The 20,038-nt window shown below is 48.0% G+C and overlaps 1 protein-coding gene across 3 annotated transcripts; it reads left to right on the forward strand.

Moving 5' to 3' along the window:
• Positions 1-132: 132 nt before the first annotated feature.
• On the forward strand, positions 133-19,906 carry TCTN1 (tectonic family member 1). Of its 3 annotated transcripts, XM_048514113.1 has the most exons (15): positions 136-628; positions 810-930; positions 5,865-5,995; positions 7,977-8,146; positions 8,343-8,430; positions 9,065-9,174; positions 9,395-9,415; positions 10,947-11,069; positions 12,631-12,756; positions 13,136-13,218; positions 14,158-14,298; positions 15,331-15,484; positions 16,897-17,022; positions 18,295-18,439; positions 18,904-19,906. In XM_048514113.1, the coding sequence occupies exons 1-14, from the start codon at positions 253-255 to the stop codon at positions 18,436-18,438; spliced, it is 1,914 nt and encodes a 637-aa protein (XP_048370070.1). In that variant the 5' UTR covers positions 136-252; the 3' UTR covers position 18,439; positions 18,904-19,906. The 3 variants fall into 3 exon arrangements, with proteins under 3 accessions (XP_048370071.1, XP_048370072.1, XP_048370070.1); XM_048514114.1 differs by lacking the exon at positions 16,897-17,022 and having other exon boundaries at positions 133-628; positions 18,295-19,906; XM_048514115.1 differs by lacking the exons at positions 12,631-12,756; positions 13,136-13,218 and having other exon boundaries at positions 135-628; positions 14,174-14,298; positions 18,295-19,906.
• Positions 19,907-20,038: the final 132 nt, after the last annotated feature.

Consider the following 20,038-nt stretch of genomic DNA (forward strand, 5'->3'; position numbering starts at 1 on the left):
CGGGGAATTCCTCACCGGCCGGCCTTTGGGCCTACAAACAGCTCAAGCTGTTGCCATGGTTACAGCTTCACTCTTTCCCATAATGCCTCGGGCGCCACAGCCTGATTCTCGCTGGACCTCCAAGGGGAGCTGATGAAGTTCGCGGTGACGATATAGCCAGAGTCCCGTCATGCTCTGCGCTGTCTCCATAGCGACCCAAGCGCGGGCCTCTACTCTAGGCCGCGGCGGCCTATCTTCGAGCCGAATGCCTGAATGGGGCCCGGAGCAGCGCCGCGCTCGCCGCCGCCGCCGCTGCTGAGGCCCTTGGCGTTGTGTCTGTTGGTGCTGCCGCTGCCGGTTGCTCCGACCACGGCCGTGCCGACCCCGACCCCCTCCGTCTGGGCAACAAACCCAGATGGGGCCGCGACGGGGCCGCAGCCCGAAGGGTTCTCTAGCACGACACCAACCCCAGGGGTCTCCTATCCAGCCCCCGAGACGAGCCAGGGCCCCTCCTCGGAATCCAGCCCGAGCATCAGCAGCCCCGCAGAGACCTTGGGGCCCAGCCCCGCAGGGACCCGCGGCCCTCCCACCCCACAGGAACCCACCTCGACTCCCCGTCCCGGTCCTTGGCCCCAGCCGGTGACGGACGGTGAGTCCTGCCCCGTTGCTTCGTGATGTGGGAAGGAAGATGGGCCGAGGAGAGGAGGAGCTCAATGGAACCTCCACGTGCAGGGATAGTCTACCCTATACAAATCACATAGGTACCTATCATTCAAATCGAGCGGGGAAGGGATTCAGTATTAACACTTTTTAAATGTCTCCATCTTCAGTGGCCAAACTGTGCACCTGTGACCTCTTGGTGGACCAGTGCGATATCAATTGCTGTTGCGATCCCATCTGCACTGCAGCAGATTTCAGCCTTTTCACAACATGCTCAGTACCTGTTGTCACGTAAGTGTTTGCATACCCCCTTTCATAGTTTGCAGCGTGGAGGTGCATTTAGCAAACTGCTTTGGATCTTCAAAAAGGGCGTATGCGTTGGCACTCGTTTGAATGTAGCACATGAGAATGCATGGGGGGGTGTGAGTGTGTGTGGGTGGGGAATCACTTGCTTGCCTAACTAAAAGCAAAATCTACGTCTCTTGTGTAGTACCCCGTGAAGAAGCCTGTGCATGGAATGGCGATAGCTGCGAAGAAGGGTTTGTTCTCTGAAAGTGCCTTCCCTCTGATCTCAGAAAGTCCCTGTGTGTACAGAAGGCTAGCAGGTTAGGAGGAAGGCTGAGAAAAAGGCTTCTCTCCATTGTGGTCTACCCATCTGTATTTTTTCTTAATGGAAGTCCTTTCAGAAAAGAGGTCCCCACCCCCCCACACACACACATGTATTTAGAGACAATGTGGCCTTATAAGAGGATTCTGCCATGCTAAAACTTGTATATTTAACTCCCCAAATTTGCCCCCTTCACTCAGGAGCTGTTATTTAAGTGGAAACTGTTCGTGTTGTTGTTTTTAGGAATTGTGAGTCACTTACAGATCCCAAAGTAAGTCTGGATTTTATACCTTTTAAGTGAAAGTGTGTCGGTCATAAGAAGGAAGTTGTTTTCTGGGAAGCATTTTAACCCTAAATAATGCACCGAAGTAAGTCAAATTTTAAATGAAGAAGAGCTCCGCTCTGGAACCTGAAAACTGTACAGTAGCATTCTCACACATTTGCTAACATATTGCCAAGGTTTTGCTTCTTACTAGAAGACAGCTCCTTTTCTAGTCCCTGGGCTATCTGTAGCTGGAATTTATTGTGCCTTCTACCAAGTCAAGCCATTGATCCACTTCTGACAGCTGGTGACCTTCCATGGTCTTAGGCACAGAAAAACCTCTTAGATCCTTTAACTGGAGAAAGCAGGGATCAACCTGGGACCTCCTGCATGCTTATTTGTGGGGGCTGCGTAGGCTCAGAGGGAGAGCATCTGCATTGCATGTAGGTGGTCAGCATCTTCTATGAAAGATCAGGTAGGCTGCAATGAGAAAGGCTTTAACCTGAGACCCTAGAGAACCTTTGACAGAGTAGATAAAGGCTTTGGAAACTGGCCATGAGAAGGAGGGTAACAGGTGATGCAGTGTCAACAGTAAAGGGAACTGGAACACTTTGGCCCAGGGTATCTCCAGAAGCCCCTTCCCCCAGCTCTTTGCGAAGGAAGCTAGGAGCCAAGAGTCTCAATCTTACCCACCAGTTTCAGAATGACTTGCAGTGCTAAAAATGAAGGGAAATGGAACATCCTGGCAGTTTAGATGCCAAATACCCAAGGGGTATTTGCAGTGGAAGCAAAGATTTACATATGGCAAACCAGCGAGAACAGACAGGGAGGGAGCCAGCACAGACAGGGAGGCTGGAAAATATCCTGTTACAAAACAGCGGGGATTTAATAACTTCCTTGGCCTGTTAGAGCCTGTGTGGTATAGTGGTCAGAGCAGGATTTCTCAACATGGTGCCTGTGATCACTGTGACGCTCAGCAGTCCTTCCCTCAGTACCTGCTGATCTTTTCCAAAAGTAGGCAGGGCCACTGGAAGCCAGGGTTTGTTGTTGACTGGCCTCATTGACATGAAAAGGTTTTCCATGGCTGCAATAATGGACAAGCCCCTGGAGGATCAGGAGGGCTGGCAAACACCCAGGCTTTCTCTAGTCAGCATGTGGTTCCATGACCCTTTCCCTTCTTCCCGGATATTGTGAGAAAGAAGGTGTTCTATTTGGCCCAGCTTCCTGCAGCTGCCGTTTGGGGTTTGCCTCCACCTCTTCTGGCAGCCATCAAGGGGCGGTGCTTACTGCCTGCTGTCAAAATCCCAGAGGTACTCACGAGCTCCATTTGGAGTGTCTGGTTGAGATTTAAGAGACCCAGGTTCAAATTCCCCATCGGCCGCAGAAGCTTGCTCGGTGACTGGACCAGTCATTCCCTCTCAACCTAACATTCCTCACAGGTTGTTCTAATGAGGATACAACGGAGGACAGGAGAACAATGTGGCCCATTTTAGGGCCTTCCTGGGAGAAAGGCGGGGTATGTCGTTTGTTGTAAATCTAATTCTGGCTACAGTTAGCTGGAAAGGATTATCATGCTTGTTGTTGCTTCATCCAGTATCGTTGTGACTTTTTTTTTGCCTGGAGGCAGAACCACTCATATGGTATTCAAACTACTTTTAAAGATGGTGAGTGCAGCAAAATACGAGTCTGGTGAGTGGACCGAGTGGACACCCCTGTGGCTGAAACATACAGTTGAAAGCACACTCCTGACTCTCCGTATGGACAATCTAGTTCCATACCTTGGAGGGTTTTAGGCCTGTTTTTATGAATACAAAAGAAGAAGAAGAAGAAGAGTTTGGATTTATATCCCCCCTTTCTCTCCTGTAGGAGACTCAAAGGGGCTGACAATCTCCTTGCCCTTCCCCCCTCACAACAAACACCCTGTGAGGTGGGTGGGGCTGAGAGAGCTCCGAGGAGCTGTGACTAGCCCAAGGTCACCCAGCTGGCGTGTGCTGGAGTGCACAGGCTAATCTGAATTCCCCAGATAAGCCTCCACAGCTCAGGCGGCAGAGCTGGGAATCAAACCCTGTTCCTCCAGATTAGATACATGAGCTCTTAACCTCCTACGCCACTGCTGCTCCCTCCAAAAAAAGCAGTAACAAGGCACCCTGCCCCTCCCCCCCAAATCTGGGCCAACCACCCCACTTCTTCCAGCAGTTTCCCTCCCCGCCCCCCACCTGTGATCAGCAGGGCCCAAAGAAGAAGAGGTAGCAGCATTACACCTGGGCCCAGATGTCTTCGAAAGCTTCCTCTGCGAGCACCATTGTTATATTTTAGTTATTGATACTTGTTTTAATTTGTCTTCAGTTGGGTGACAATTGTTGAATAAAACACAGGATTAACATACGATAATTAAACAAATACAGCATGCTCTATCAATATCTCAAATGTCCACTCGTTCTGCTAATGGCCAAGGTGTGCTGTGTATGAGACTTCCTTCTGAGCCCTGCTTTAGGATTCAGCCATCCAGTTGTGCTGGGCTCAGCATCTGTTTATGCTTCTGGCATGTTTGGCTCATTGTGAATCTGACAACCAAATAAAGCTGTGCCAGCTAACAGTATTCCTACAAATAAGCCAGCAAGCTTGCTGCCACCTCCTCAGATCTTTCACTGTAGCTACCTTCCATTTTAAAAAACAGAGGCTTCAAAATCTATATATATATATAAAGCTAACCGTGTATTTGTTAGTGATAGTATAACTCAGTAACTGCTGGGCCAATTTCTCTGAAAATTCCCAGCCACTATAGTCAGCCAGGCGAAAGTGTTTTTAGATGTTCACATACCTGAAATTTCTCACCTGGCCCAGGCAAAACGCCTTTTTCCTGGCGCTCCATGATGAAGGACATGCAGCTGCCTGTGTGTAACTGTCACCCTTTGAATGTTTGTGCAGCTTAGAATGTTCGCTCAGATGGCCAGATGTGAGCAGTGGAAACAGTACATAGGCAATAACTCGAGTGGAAGTGAAACACATACACACACATACACACGAGGGGGAGGGGTGGCATGCAAGGGAAGAGAGGGAGGGAGAGGAAAGGGATGGAGGGAGAGGCATGCAAGGGAAGAGAAGTGAGAGAGGGGAGAGAGGGAGGGGTGGCATGCAAGGGAGGGGAGGCAGGGGGCCCAGCATCTTGATATTACCCACCCACCCTAGTAATCCAATATGAATTCTCATCATGAGAAACAGTACTTGCTAAACCTCCTCTTTTCTGTCTTCTCCCCTCCCCTAACAATTAATTAGCCACCTGGCTGTGCAGTCTTATTCTCAGCTCTTTGAAAAATGAATCAGTGGTCACCTTGACAGATGTTTGCCATTACTGTAACCCATAATGCAATTGCTGCCCACTTTCGAACACTTCTAGAGCTGCTAGGCGTGGACGTGCCTTGGGTTTGAGATGCATTCTCTCTTAGGAAAAACGTGTCCTTGCCTGACAAGACAGGCACACAATGTGTGCGTCTGTTGTTCCTTCTGGGAAATGTGGCTGGAATGTCGGCCTTGGCCTTGTCTGAATGTTATTCTGGTGAACAACCATTTCTGAAGGACTTTTCAGTCCCAGCCGTCACAACAATAGCATAGTGTAGCAGATTCGGTCAAGAAAGGGAGATACCAAGGGTTTGTGATGGGGAGGGGAGCAGAATTTGAACATGGATCTCCACATAGCCGACTCCAGGTTTTGATAGGTCATTGGGCAAGCAAGCTGCTGTTAGTGGGCCCTGTTTATTCCATGTTGCCCCTTGGGTTGTAGAAAAAAAGAAGGCAGCCCCCTCGAGAGCATACCTAGTATGTTGCTTTGTATGCAAAAGATTGCTGGTCCAAACTCCAATTAAAGGAACTTAGCAGCTGCTGGAAAAGACCCTTGGGCTGAATGAGCCCAGACAGTTTCCCCACAGGTAGAAAGGGAAGAAGAAGACCTGTTTGACACACACACACACACACACACACACACACACACACACACACACACACACACACACACACACACAACACACACACAACACACACACACACACACACACACACACACACACACACACACACACACACACCCGTATCAGTGTTTGGAATCATGGGTCACGTATGGACAAAAGCCATGTGGAGCAGGGCCTGCACTTAAGGAAAACAGCTGGCTATGATTTAGTAGCAAAGTAAATTTGCCTGAAACCTTCCAAGAGCTGATGTCATTCAGAGAGGACGACCCTGAGCCAGAGAGACCCATGCCTTGAATGGGTGTGAAGGAGCTTTGTGCCACCTCGCCACTGTTCCATGTCACTGTTCATCAGCAGCTCATGTCTTTTTCTTTTTTATTATTCTTTTTTGAAGAGGTGACAGGCAGCTCTGCAGACAGCAAGAAGCCCTTTATTCAATAGATACATCAGCCCACCCTCCTCAGAGGACCCATCAGCTAGCCGACAAGGTCAACCCGAGTGTTTTCTGCATTCAGACTGTCAACTGTAAGTGGAGCCGTGTTGGGTGTAAAAATGTCCTTGTGTGGATGCTTGAAAGTCCTAAATCAGTGGTGGCGAACCTTTGGCACTCCAGATGTTATGGACTACAATTCCCATCAGCCCCTGCCAGCATGGCCAATTGACCATGCTGGAAGGGGCTGATGGGAATTGTAGTCCATAACATCTGGAGTGCCAAAGGTTCACCACCACGGTCCTAAATGATGCTGCTGAAGGAGGGAGTTTCTTGATGTGTTTGGAGCTGAGCTGCAGTTCCCCCAACCTGGGTGCTTTGGGCAGAAATGGAGACAAACCGTCATGGCTACAGCATGGCAGAAGGTGTGGTCTTCAGTGGAATTTAAGCTGGGCAAAACCACTTTTTAGCAGCAGGACTCTGAGTCCATCAACATGAAGCACAGGATGTTTGACCAGTAAAGTTCATTTAATCTGATTGTTTAGATTTATAGTCCACTTTATCCTGAAGTCGTTGGGCACTTAGCAAAAAACAAACATCAGTAAATCAGATTTGAAGAGACTTGTGTTCTTTTCTGCTCCAGTTTTCCAGTCCCTGTTTTCTGGCATTGCTTTTCCTATTCTATGAGCTTTCATCATGATATCAATATAGAATATAATCTCCCCATCTTGTGTATTGATCATCACTTAAAACATCAGTAAGGAAGAGATGCTGTCAATATTGTCAATGACCGTAATCATAAAGACGTGAGTACCGTTGTAGTGGAAAAGTAAATCACCCTTATAAATACTGTTCTGGAGGGGAAACTTACCCACAATCTGCATATTTGAACCACATGACTCTGTTCAGATTTCCTGACAAAGGTGGATTGCGATTACAACAGCAAGCCTCCGGTATGGAAGAGTTCCTGATTCCTGACAAACCAGTTTGTCCTTTCATCTGGTTTGGATGTCACAACTAACAGTGGTTTCTCCTTTTGCCTAGTTCTCAGGATTCCAAACCAGGGTTACACTACAGAACAAAGCACAGCTTGTTGCTTTGCCCCCAGGCTGAACATCGTGACAAACTTTTGACACGTTGTGAACCAGGGGGGTCTTCAGTGTCCCAGCTGCACACAAGAGGAGGGGGGAACACATTAGCCTGAGAATTCTCATAGGAACAAACTATAGCTTGTTACTATGTTTGAATGCAGCCAGGAAGTCTGAAAGACCACAGAAGGATCTATCAGTCTGTTTGCTCCGCATTCATGAAAACCTATGGGCAATTAGGTGGAAATAATAGCAAAGATCAATCTGTATTACAAAAATTGTGTGGCGGGAGTATTTGCCAGTGCCTGGATAATTAAAGGGTGTGCAAAGAGCTTAGCGTGTCAAACTAGGATGACTTTTGTCTGTCGTTGCATCGATTTGTCCCACCTCTCAGCATAAAACAGACGAGAGAGAAAATAGGTACCCCTGAGCTTTCTGGAGGAAGGGCAGGATTCCTGTTTTTAAATTTTTCTGTCAGTTTGCATGTTCCTCCCTGCTTTCTCCCCCTTCCTCTACCCGCATCCATTCACTTATTACATGGTCATTTCTCATAATATATACCAGGGGTCTGCAACCTGTGGCTCTCCAGATGTTCATGGCCACGCTGGCAGGGGCTGATGGGAATTGTAGTCCATGAACATCTGGAGAGCCACAGCTTGCAGACCCCTGATATATAGAAAAATGCTTCAGAGATAATGCCAAAAAATTAAAAACGTTGGTCTCCATGCGTATGAGGCATGGTCTTTCCTCTTGCTGGTGTGCTGTAGCAAATTCCCGTTGACTCATCAAATGACCTGTTTTCAGTCTCTGACTTGCGCACCCACAGGCAGATGAGTTTTCTCTCAGGAACTCAGACAAGGAAAACCCATGAACCCAGGAAGTGGCCTGTTTGCATGTGTGAACAGTCTTTGGGGACATTCTGTTACAGTTCCAAAATACCATGCCTGCAGCACAACACGGTGTGTTACACTTTTTTCCTCCATCCCAGACAAAGCTGCATTGTCCTTCCAACCTCCAGAAATACCTACTTCGGAAAATTTTGATGGATTGCTCCAGAACTATGGTGGGGTTACCTTTAGCACTGAAGTGGATGTTGCATCAAGTGTTGAATCAACAACCCGGAGCGCTGCTGATGCCAATGAAACTAGCAGATATGAGGTAAAAGGAAAAACCTCTTGCATATTATATCAATAGTGACACAGATGTAACTTTAGAACAGTTGTGAAAAGCAGACAGATGCGCATATGGCCCCATAAAAGATTTCAGTGTGAGGTTGAAATTCATCACTGCTGAGATATTGATTGTGTCACTTCTCAGATGTAGAATATTAAACCTGCATGTTTTCTGTTGACAGTACAGAGATCCAATACAGACAGCAGATGGTTTTCTGTGGATTCCTGCTCCACTTTTCTTCTCCCAGTGTGCTGACACCAATCCCGCAGGTCAGAGAGAACTCTCTGCTATGATCTCACCATTCCCGTGTGTCTGTCTGAACAATGCCGGATTTCCTGTTGTCTCCCCTTTGGGGGCTTTTTGCCCCAGCCCACAGAAACCCCTCCTACCACCCATCCCACAGCTATTCTAAGGCATCATAGAGATTTTGGTTATGTCTGGTATAGCAGAGTAATATGACTATCCCTCTGGAATGTGTCGATTGGCTGCATGTTTGGGGAGACGGTGGTTGTTTCTATAGCTTAGCATTGTTTTGTTAGTGTATTGGTCTTTTTTTTGTTGTGATCGGATGGTGGTAGTTGACAACTCTAGAACTGGTTCGAGTGAAGGGAGAAAGAATGTGAAGAGGCAAACAGATAGAGAAGGGAGGTGGTGTTGAGTTTTCCTTGTGGAGGCCTTTGCACCTGAAATCAGATCAGACGCAACTTTTATACTAGATTCAAGTCCAGCAGAACCTGAGAGACCAGCAAGAATTCGGGGGTGTAACCTTGTGAGAGTTGAAACTGCATTTGCCAGATATTTGGTATACTTTTGTACTGTATTTTTGCCATTGTGTTCACTGAGTAGCTTACCAATTTCGGAAGCTCTTCAGGCGATTTTTCTCGTCTTTTGTGGTTTCTGCAGGGTTCCTGATAAACCAGGCAGTGAAATGCGTCCGGAAGATCGAGGCAAATGAATGCGCCACCACTCCGGCTCTCAGCATGGAGTTCTATACCAATTCTAGCATTCTGGCTGTAAGTGGGGATTTTGGGGAATGCCCCTGTGGCTGGTCTTAGAGCTGGGGGAGGGAGAAGAGAAGGCAGGAGCCCCAGTGGTTTCCTTTTTACCCAACAAGATATTTAATGGTACATAAAGGAACCCCAGGAAATGTCATTTTTAGTGTGAGATTTCAGAAGGGAGGTTTCGACGTTTGCTGTTTTTAGGGGATCTAATTTTTTAAAAAATTTTCATTAGGTACCAAAGTCAAGTCAAAGGGTAAGTGTCTGTCTCTTTATTTTCAAAATGCCATTCCTGTGTGGGTGTGAAGCGCTTTTTGCTGCGTGTAACTGAACCTTTTGTCTTAGAGGAGGGGGCCATCCCATCATATCTGGGGCGGGACTCATCTTTCCCTGACTGTCTCGTCACTGGTTCTGTCCCTGCCCAGGGAAAGGATGCAAGGTTTTAAGGGTTGCTTCTGTGACCAAGAAGCAGATCCCAGGGATGGGGCTACACAAGAAGAGCAGGCTTGATTCTCAGTAGCTCAGTGCTGGGAGTGGGGGATCATCTTGGCTGGGGGAACAGTCCAAACCATTTCAGTAGTACTCCTGAACGCCCCCTCCTCTAAGACATCTTTCCTCTAGGGAGCTGGGGGTTTTAAAATTATTTCTCTCCTTTTGGAGAAAAGCTTTTTCTAAATGTTTCCGTGGTACTCTGGAAGAATCTTTGACATTCTGTTTGTTTATATTCATAGGCTGCTTTTTGAAACAAGTGTTCCACGGGAATGTAAAATGGCAATTGAATCAGTCAAATGTTTTAAAATGTTGAGCATCATGAAACATAAGATCAGAAGGCCTCCTTGTGAATGGATTTTGATCAAGAATGATCCCATTTCCGGCTGCTGGTTTTCATCCAGTAGCTTCCAAGGGGTTCTTCAGAAGCTGAGGTGGTCAGTGGGGGGGGGGGGGGGGGGGTGTCCCTGGCTGCTGCCTCCCCTCACTCTGATTTTGGAGGGCAAAATGCTGCCAGCTTTCCAAGATTCCCAGCTCTGCATGCAGGTTCATGTGCCGTGGTGTTGCCATCCACAGACCGCAGTTAAATCCATGCCTGGTCCTTTCTTGTGGCCCCCATCAAAACCCAGCCTCTTTAGTCCTCAACCGCTCTGCATGCCTTAATTCCATCTTGCTTCAAGTTTCTGAACAGCGTGAGCTTTGCTAAGAATTGGGTGTTTAAAACCTTTCCTTTCTAACCCTTCTCCCTCCCCCAGTGGGATCTGCCACTCCAAAAGGAATTATTTGAACCTGTCTCCTTTTGCTAGCCAGGACATCCGTGTATGGGTGTGTTGTGTAAGAGAGAAGGGGAGCAGCTGGGCTTCTCCTCCTCTGACAAACCAGGCATTGCAGAGCTCAGTTGCTCACTGGTGTGGTGGAAGAAAGCGTGTGCATGGAATTGCGTTGGACGCAGAAGTGATGAGCGATATACTAGGAATTCCCAGAATCCCTGTGGCAAAAGCAAGAGAGAGTTGGGGGTTCCCAGAGCATCCCTCATCACTTGACAGGGATGGTGCAGTTTCCATCCCCCTTCTTTCTCCTGTTGCATCAGGGACAGATGTTAAGCTGCTTTTTCCCGGGAAGCCTATCTGTCTTTTCCTGGAGGAATCCAGGGTTCTCCAGAACACAGTTTGCAAACCACTGCAGTTGGTGAACCTTAAACATGCCATGCACAGAAGGTGGTGGCTAGTTGTATAGGACATATAAAGAAAGAAACCGCTCCGTGGTGGCCTGGTGAGGATTCTTGGTTATCTTTTCAGGTGAACATCACCATCCAGTCCATAACCCTGCAGAACCTACAAGGACTGCGCACACGCCTTGAGAATAGCGCTGTGTTACTCCCCACGTTGCAGGGTCAGATGTGCAGCAATGTGGTTCTTGAGGTAGGCCTGGGATCTCCTTTTCCACATCTCAAAAAGGATATCGAAGAGATAGAAAAAGTGCAGAGAAGGGCAACGAGGATGATTGGAGGTGGACTAGAGCGCCTTCCTTATGAGGAGAGGCTGCAGCGTTTGGGACTCTTTAGTTTGGAGAGGAGACGTCTGAGGGGGGATATGATTGAAGTCTATAAAATTATGCATGGATGGTAGAAAATGTTGACAGAGAGAAATACATTGAAAATACTAGAACCAGGGGGTATCCATTGAAAATGCTGGGGGGAAGAATTAGGACTAATAAAAGGAAACACTTCTTCACGCAACGTGTGATTGGTGTTTGGAATATGCTGCCACAGGAGGTAGTGATGGCCACTAACCTGGATAGCTTTAAAAGGAGCTTGGACAGATTTATGGAGAAGTCGATCTCTGGCTACCAATCTTGATCCTCCTTGACCTGAGATTGGAAATGCCTTAACAGTCCAGGTGATCAGGAGCAACAGCCGCAGAAGGCCACTGCTTTCACATCCTGCAGGTGAGCTCCCAAAGGCACCTGGTGGGCCACTGCGAGTAGCAGAGAGCTGGACTAGATGGACTCTGGTCTGATCCAGCTGGCTTGTTCTTATGTTCTTATGTTTCCTCACATCACAGTTTGAGAAGATTAGAGGAGAACTGGTGCTTAACACGAGAAACCGGGCGCTCCATGATTCTGGGACTGGGCTTTTTCATTGGACCCTCCTCTGTTTTGGGAAGAGGCTGTGGCTCAGTGGGAAAGCCTCTGATTTGCATGCAGAAGGCCCCAGGGTCAGTCCCCAGCAGACCCAGTTAAAAGGAGCAGGTAGTGGCAGGTGATGTGAAAGACCTCCGCCTTCTTCTTCAGAACCCACCTTCTTTGGTTGGTTGGAATCCTCTCCAAAATGCTTACGCGTGCCTCCAGAATATCCCAGGATCCCTTTGACTTTGCCCGTCATTTTCTCATGGCCAACTGCAGTGAAGCCAAAGCATTTCTCGCAGCATTTGCTCACTGGTGATTATTGTTCCCCCCCCCACACACACACTCATGCCCTTGAGTCGACATTTAGAATATAAATGTCTTAGGGCAGCAACCTGCCTTTGGCTTGAGTTACTCAGTGAAGTGCCATACACACGTGGGGGAGCTATGTCGAGAGTTCAAAGCGGAGGGAGGCTTGTTTGCAGCAGAGCCATTTACCAGTTACTCCCAAAGTAGAAGAAGAGTTTGGATTTATATCCCCCCTTTCTCTCCTGTATGAGACTCAAAGGGGCTGACAATCTCCTTGCCCTTCCCACCTCACAACAAACACCCTGTGAGGTAGGTGGGGCTGAGAGAGCTCCGAGAAGCTGTGACTAGCCCAAGGTCACCCAGCTGGCATTTGTGGGAGTGCACAGGCTAACCTGAATTCCCCAGATAAGCCTCCAGAGCTCAGGCGGCAGAGCGGGGAATCAAACCCAGTTCCTCCAGATCAGAATGCACCTGCTCTTAACCACTACGCCACTGCTGCTCTCTTTTCTTTGTTTTTAGGTGAAGTACCTGATTATTCTTTGTTTTTAGGTGAAGTACCTGATTACTTTCACAGAGGTGGGCGAAATCACCGATGTGGCCGCATCTCTTGTCCTGGCGACTATTGACGTAACTGTTGGTTTCATCCGGCAAAGCTTTGAAACCAACTTCATTCCGGTAACCTTTTGTGACTTCTTGGAAAGCCAGGCTTAAAAATAGTGGTTCTTTATAAGAAAGAGTGGTGCGAATGGTAAGAAGTGCTGGTCCTTTGGTAGAGGCCGGGGCCACGCATTCCCCGTTTCAAGTCACCTGGTTTCCCGGCTTCCTTCCTTTCCGTCCTTTTGGAAACTGCTGGTTGTTGTCGATTGCCTGTATGCAATTAAAGCAACAATTTATTAATAATATGAAATCAATTATTTCATTTCAGTGTTTATTAAACAATGATTCAGTAGGTATTTACACTCCATGGGAAGAATGTTCATATTAGCTGCTTTGTGTTAAAAAAAAAAGCTAGTAGAAAGCCACTGATATATTGTTTGTTTTTGTTTGTTTACAGCAAAACATGAAACCTGTTGTTCTTAGTGGGAATCCTGGCTATGTAGTTGGGCTGCCAATCAAAGCCGGATTTAGATCTTCTGGATATCCTTTTGCTTGACCTAAGGAGGGTTGACAACAGCCCTGCAAAATTCTGTGTGGCTGGGAAAATGGAAGCTGATGCATTTCTAATGTCTTTCAAAGGTTGGGCTCATGTTCTGTCTCCTCCCCTCCACTCCTCCCCTGCCAAAACATTTCTCTGTGAAAGTTTGTATTCCCTCTTGAACTGGTGCCTGTAGGGTTAGGCTTCAGTTGGGGATTTGCTCCAAGTTGTCACTGCTCTGAAGCAGCAGTGGCATAGGAGGTTAAGAGCTCGTGTATCTAATCTGGAGGAACCGGGTTTGATTCCCAGCTCTGCCACCTGAGCTGTGGAGGCTTATCTGGGGAATTCAGATTAACCTGTGCACTCCCACACATGCCATCTGGGTGACCTTGGGCTAGTCACAGCTTCTCGGAGCTCTCTCAGCCCCACCTACCTCACAGGGTGTTTGTTGTGAGGGGGGAAGGGCAAGGAGATTGTCAGCCCCTTTGAGTCTCCAGCAGGAGAGAAAGGGGGGATATAAATCCAAACTCTTCTTCTCCTTCTTCCTTATTGTCCTGGGAAAAGTTGTAGGAAAGCCAACTGAAAAGTGCAGTGCTAGCAGCAAAGCTCTGCTGTGATGTTTTCTGGTTTCTCGGCCTATCTGAACCTTGGATATTTGGTGCTGGGAATGGGCCGTATTCAGCCTGCCTTGCCTGTTTCCAGGCAAGGCAGAGGTCATGAAATCTGTTGCCCTGTCTGTCTCACAGGAAGCCGGCTCAATTTTTTGTCAGCTCACTCGGTGGCTTCAGGTGATTAGTTTGGTTTCCAGAGTGGTACGTTGAAATTGGCAAGGGGACAGCTGGAGAGGCTTTCCCTGCTTGGCAGTACCTCTTGCCAGACTCCGCAAAGATTCAGAAGTCTATATAGTTCCTGTATGTTTCTCCTTAACTCTTTGCCTTTACCTCTGGAATCGTCCAGACAATGAATGAAGACGGCCAGCTCACCATGTTGAAAAGCACCTCCGCTCAGGATTGTTTAGCAGTGGAAGGAATCAGAACTCCGGTATTGTTCGGGTACAACATGATCTCTGGCTGCCAGCTACGGTGAGGGCAATAGTGTGGCCTTCCAACCCTGTTTTGATGCAGGCCAGGCTGTGCTGACGATGCCACTGCCTTGCCCTGCAGTATATACAGTTCTGTGCCCATTAGCTGCTGCCAACTTGTAGCCAGTACACATGTGCAAGTCTTTTACTTTACAAACCTGACCTAGTCCAACACATTGACACCATCCCTGCCTTTGTGGGGGTCTGCAGCCTGAAGTCCTTGGTTTGGGGATTTTTGAAGAAGGCGAAGAGGCAGGCGGTCAAGTGACAGGCAGAGATTTCTCCTGTCCTCTGTGATATTTCTTTCTCTAGCACAGGGGTGTCCAACTCTGGCCATCCAGATGTTCATGGACTACGATTCCCATCAGCCCTGCCAGCATGGCCAGTTGTAGTCCATGAATATCTGAAGGGCCAGAGTTAGACACTCCTGCTCTAGCAGTTTCTGGCACCAAGGGGACAATTATGGCCAGTCTTGCTCCATGCTGGCAAGCGGCCTTCTGTCGAAATTAGTTGCCACCTATGTCTTGGAATGTGCTTTGGTGGTTTCATGTTTGGCCTCCCAGGTTGCATTTCTGTTAACCTGAATGGAATGCATGAAGTATAATAGGTGTCTCAGATAAACTAAAACAAAATTATGGAAGTGTTTTGTTGGATCTCTTTTGGCACCCCCCTACTGCATTCAGTGGCATGAATGCACAGACAGTTTCCATATCCTGCCAGGATGCGTGGACTGTCAGGTATTTATTCATTTACTTCGTTTACGGTATATCTCGCCATTCTCCCCTGTCGGGGCCCAAAGTAGCTGGCATCATTGTCCTCTCTGCTTTTTCCTTACAATAGTCCTGTGAGGCAGGCTAGGTTGAGAGTGAGGGTCTGGCCAAACTCACCCAGCAAACCTCCTTGACTGAGTTGGTGTTCAAACCTGAGTTTTCCAGACCTGAGTCCAGACCTGAGTCCAGTGCACTGCACTGACTTACCAGAGGGTGATCAGCTGGTATCTTGTGTGTTGACTTGGTGATTTCTTTCCTGATAGGATCACCAGGGATGCCAATTGCCTGCTTTTGGCCCCAGCCCTGCTGAATGTCCTGAAAGGGCAGAACTTCCCAGACTGTGTGGCTTCTTTTGGAAACTCTGAGCCCCAGAACGGACTCGACTGGGTGCAGGTTGTTTACAACGTCAGCCAACCAGTAAGAGCACCTCTTGATATTTTTTTTAAAATATAACTTTTTCAACCAGGAAGTGAATGAACACAATGAAACCCTTTCCTCTCACTTCATAAGGTTGTGGCTTATTATTAGAACCTCTGTTTTGAATGCAGGAAGTCCCATGATCAGTCAGTCAGAGCAGCCGGTGCTGCCTTTGACAGGACAGAGCTTTGACTCAGCGTAAGGCTGCTTTGCACGTTCACCATCTGAGATCAAATGATGAAAATCCAGATCGAAAAACCAGCTATTTCCACAGGGACTCCAGGTTTAATGTCCTTGAGAAGGGCTTTCCCCCCGCTTAGATTTGTGCTCCTCCGAGTGTTTCCCTGACTCTGCCCCAATATTTATGGAACCCACTTTGCACAAAGGTTTTGAGAAGGATCACAGGATGGCTGCTGTGTGGATGAGAAAATTGAGACTTTCCTGTTTATGCTTCAGCCAGTTTCTCTGATACTGTCCCCATAAAAGCCTTCCTCCCCATCAGTGGGGGAAGGGGCTACTATGGCTACCAATCTTGATCCTCTTTGATCTGAGATTGCAAATGACTTAACAGACCAGGTGATCGGGAGCAACAGCCAGAGAAGGCCATTGCTTTCACATCCTGCATGTAAGTTCCCAAAGGCACCTGGTGGGCCACTACGAGTAGCAGAGAGCTGGACTAGATGGACTCTGGTCTGATCCAGCTGGCTTGTTCTTATGTTCTTATGTTCTTATGTACTTATTATTTAGTAAAATGAACACTAGAAGGTAATTATAGCAGTATAATGTTGTAACAGGAGGTGTAATGGGTTATCTGGATTCCCAGTATTTTTTAAAATAAAAAGTCCTTAGCCAGAGGGTTGTGGGATTTCTGGGCTGTATGGCCATATTCCAGTAGCATTTTCTCCTGACGTTTTGCCTGCATCTGTGGCTGGCATCTTCAGAGGATCTGAATAAATTCATAAATGCAGAAAAATCGGGGCTAATCTAAAACGATAATAACGCCTGATGGATAAATACACGCTGAAGAAGTGTGTGCTGCTCTACACCAGCTGCGGTGCAGAGGGATGTGGTTTTCTTATTTATCCACTGCCTCATTTGAACTCAGCTCTCCCTGACCCCGGACCCAGAGTTTTATCCCTGACCCTGGATCAGCTAGGTGCCCAAGTTAGCCCTTTCCAGAGCAGCCAAGGGGAAACCGCAGCAGCCACCAGTCTAGCAGACGGTTAAGTGCCCTTAAGCCAATTGGAGGCAATGGGCTTAGGCATGCTTAGTTGGGTTGGACGGTGGCCAAGGTGTGCAGCAGCTTTAATAATTAGCAGGGCTGGTGATGGATGTGCGCTGGGCAGCTCTTCCATTTAGCCGAGCTTCCTGTGCAAGCCACTGACTCCTCTCTCTTTTTCTGCCTCCTTTAGAGCAGCTGCGAAATACCCGTCTGGTTTGAAATCTTAGTGAAATGGACTAAATACGGCTCTCTGCTGAACCCTCAAGCAAAACTCACCAGCCTCACTGTGACTGTCGTGACAGCGCCCTTGCCACAGGTGGGTGCAGCCCTCGTGTGCCAAAGGGGAGCTGGTGAACTCGTGAAGCTGCCTTACGCAGAATCAAACCCTTCATCCCACAAGGCTGGCATTGTCTGCTCAGACTGGCAGCAGCTCCCCAGCGTCTCTGGCAGATGGAAGACTTTCACATCACCTGCTGCGGTGTGGAGATGCTGCCGGGGATTGAACCTGGGACCTCCTGTGTTTAAGAGCAGATGTTCCATCACTGAGCAGCTGTTGCTCTTCCCCAAACGGGCTGGATATATTTTGATCGAAAGTAGCTCAAGCCCAGGTGCCAGGTGCACCACCCGCAGCACACGCATGGTTACACATCTATGGTTACTAAAACTGTCACAAAGGGAAGCTTGGTGCATTGCAGCAGGCCAAGGACATGTTTCAGCTCAACACAACAGTTTTGTTGAAGCGACTGCCACAAACAAAGCTTTGTGTGAAGAGAAGAAGAGTTTGGATTTATATCCCACCCTTTCTCTCCTGTAGGAGCAGCAGTGACGTAGGAGGTTAAGAGCTCATGCATCTAATCTGGAGGAAACGGGTTTGATTCCCAGCTCTGCCGCCTGAGCTGTGGAGGCTTATCTGGGGAATTCAGATTAGCCTGGGCACTCCCACACACGCCAGCTGGGTGACCTTGGGCTAGTCACAGCTTCTCGGAGCGCTCTCAGCCCCACCTGCCTCACAGGGTGTTTGTTGTGAGGGGGGAAGGGCAAGGAGATTGTCAGCCCCTTTGAGTCTCCTGCAGGAGAGAAAGGGGGATATAAATCCAAACTCTTCTTCTTCTTCTGTAAGGAGTTTGTAAGGGGCTTACAAACTCCCCCCCCCCCAAACAAACACCCTGTGAGGTAGGTGGGGCTGAGAGAGCTCCAAAGAACTGTGACTAGCCCAAGGTCACCCAGCTGGCGTGTGTTGGAATGCACAGGCTAATCTAGTTCACCAGATAAGTTCTCCACAGCTCAGGTGGCAGAGCGGGGAATCAAACCCGGTTCTCCAGATTAGAGTGCACCTGCTCTTAACCACTGCACCATGCTGGCTCTCTTTATAATTTATAAGCTTTATAATTTCCAAAAGGGACCATACCAGGTTCTACTGAGCAAACACAGGCAAAATTTGGCCTACGTGGCTGCCGCCTACAAAGTTCAACTCTCTTTGAGCTGGTATGAGTGAACGTAGCGGATGTGAGCAGATTTAGCAGATTTGGGAAGAGTGGGATATCTGTCGTCTCAATAATGGCGTGACCCAGCTGCGTGTCTCTTGCAGGTCGATTCAGGAACTGGAAAAACCATTCCGATCCTAAGTGCTGTTACTTTTCTCGATGTTTCTGCACCGGCTGAGCCAGGCTACAAATCTCCGCCAACTGTTGAGGCCAAATTACCGTTTGACTTTTTCTTTCCGTTTGTTTAAAGTAGGTACAGAGTCAGAGCTGCGTGGCCCGTTTTGTTTTGTTTTAAGGGGGAGGAATGAGATTTGGGGGGTGGGGGGTTGATCCAAGGTTGGGCTGACTCTGTTTCACAAACCAAGTTCTATCACCTGCTGCTCTTGAGAGATTGTTTGTCCCCAGCCCTCTCCCTTTCAAATATGGAACCAGCCTTCATGTTCTTATTTGCAGAAAATGTTAGAGGAAGAAGCCCTGTGTGGGAAGCAAGATGGCTCTCTTCACCCCCAATCCAGTTGCAGTGGCCATGCAATTGCAATTGCAAAGTTGCAATTGGCCATGTTGGCAGGGGCTGATGGGAACTGTAGTCCATAACATCTGGAGTGCCAAAGGTTCGCCACCACGGCTTTACACTCATCTTTGATGATCTGTTAAAAGGTCGCTCTGGAACCCCACCTTAAACCTGGGCCTTCATTTTCATTCTCTGTTTGCAGGAGGGGTAGCTGCTTACCAGATGTCATTGCAAGCACCTTCACTATCCATCTCCCACTGGTGGAAATTCTAATGGGACCCTCTGCTCCAGGGCTCTTGTTCAGGTTTCCCTACAAGGAGTGAAAACAGTGCTGACATGAAGCCTGCCTTTGCTCCACCATCACATCTACCCCATAAGCAATACCTCATGCCTGGGCTTGAGCCGCCCTCACTTGCATTCCAAAAGAGGAACCATGTTGCCAGCCCAGCCTGTGGAACACAAGCACCACCATCTGTGCAGGTGCCCTGTTGTAGCTATGACCATTTAAAAAATCCAGAATAAGAGCTTCTGTGCAGAAAACTCGGGCTGCCCACAGGCCTCTGCCCAGCTTGCCCCAATGGCTCAGTTTCCTTGCTTACCTTTGCTGTTTAAGAGAAGCGGATGCTGTGTGGAGTCCAGTAAGCTTTCCTGTTCCCTAGTGTGCAGATCTAACCTTTTCTAGCGGGTGTGTGGTTGTGACGTGGAGGCCCTTGTCCCCACATGGCCCCCCTCCCTCATCGGAGCTGGTGCAAGCATTCAAGAAGATGACCACTCTCATGCTGGCATCTCTGAGCACAAGAAGAGAGACCATCTTCAGCAGGGGCTGGAGGCACATCGGTTGCCCCTCCGGCTCCCTGAGTGCACCGAGGCAGACTAGAATCCTCTCACCTGCCCCGAGACAAAGGGTTTGGGAGAAGTCTTCTCTGCCTATCAGTACAAATTGTTGTTAGAGGATGATTTGCCTCTGGTGAGCTGGAGTGTGCGACCTTTGGAAGAAGCACAGTTGCTTTTTAACCTTTTTTGAAATGTATTGCTCTTCTACTGTTTTTCTAACAGTGAGGATTTGATACTCGAAAACTGGTTGCACTGAAAATAAAAAAATGTCAGCTACCTGGATAAGTGAAAATGAAGAAAACTTGTACCAACAGGCTACAATGAAGACTTCAAAAAATTAGTCCTCCCACTAACTTATGTTTATATATATTACTCCAATGGGAGAATGAAAACAATTTTTCCAAAACATTTGGTTACTGTTTGTAAAATTATTTTGGTTACTTAAAAGTAAATTGCTACTCCAGAGGGAGAACTAATTTTTTGAAGTCTTCATTGTAGCCTGT

The sequence above is a fragment of the Sphaerodactylus townsendi genome, linkage group LG13, assembly GCF_021028975.2.
Source record: "Sphaerodactylus townsendi isolate TG3544 linkage group LG13, MPM_Stown_v2.3, whole genome shotgun sequence".
NCBI lineage: Eukaryota > Metazoa > Chordata > Lepidosauria > Squamata > Sphaerodactylidae > Sphaerodactylus > Sphaerodactylus townsendi.

What these genes read in the sequence shown, in the direction of transcription:
- TCTN1 (XM_048514113.1), top strand. Translation starts at nt 253, where the DNA reads ATGGGGCCCGGAGCAGCGCCGCGCTCGCCGCCGCCGCCGCTGCTGAGG. An exon ending in CTGCATTCAGACTGTCAACT is followed by an intron (nt 5,996 to 7,976) that starts GTAAGTGGAGCC and finishes CCTCCATCCCAG; the next exon opens with ACAAAGCTGCATTGTCCTTC. An exon ending in ATCTCTGGCTGCCAGCTACG is followed by an intron (nt 14,299 to 15,330) that starts GTGAGGGCAATA and finishes CTTTCCTGATAG; the next exon opens with GATCACCAGGGATGCCAATT.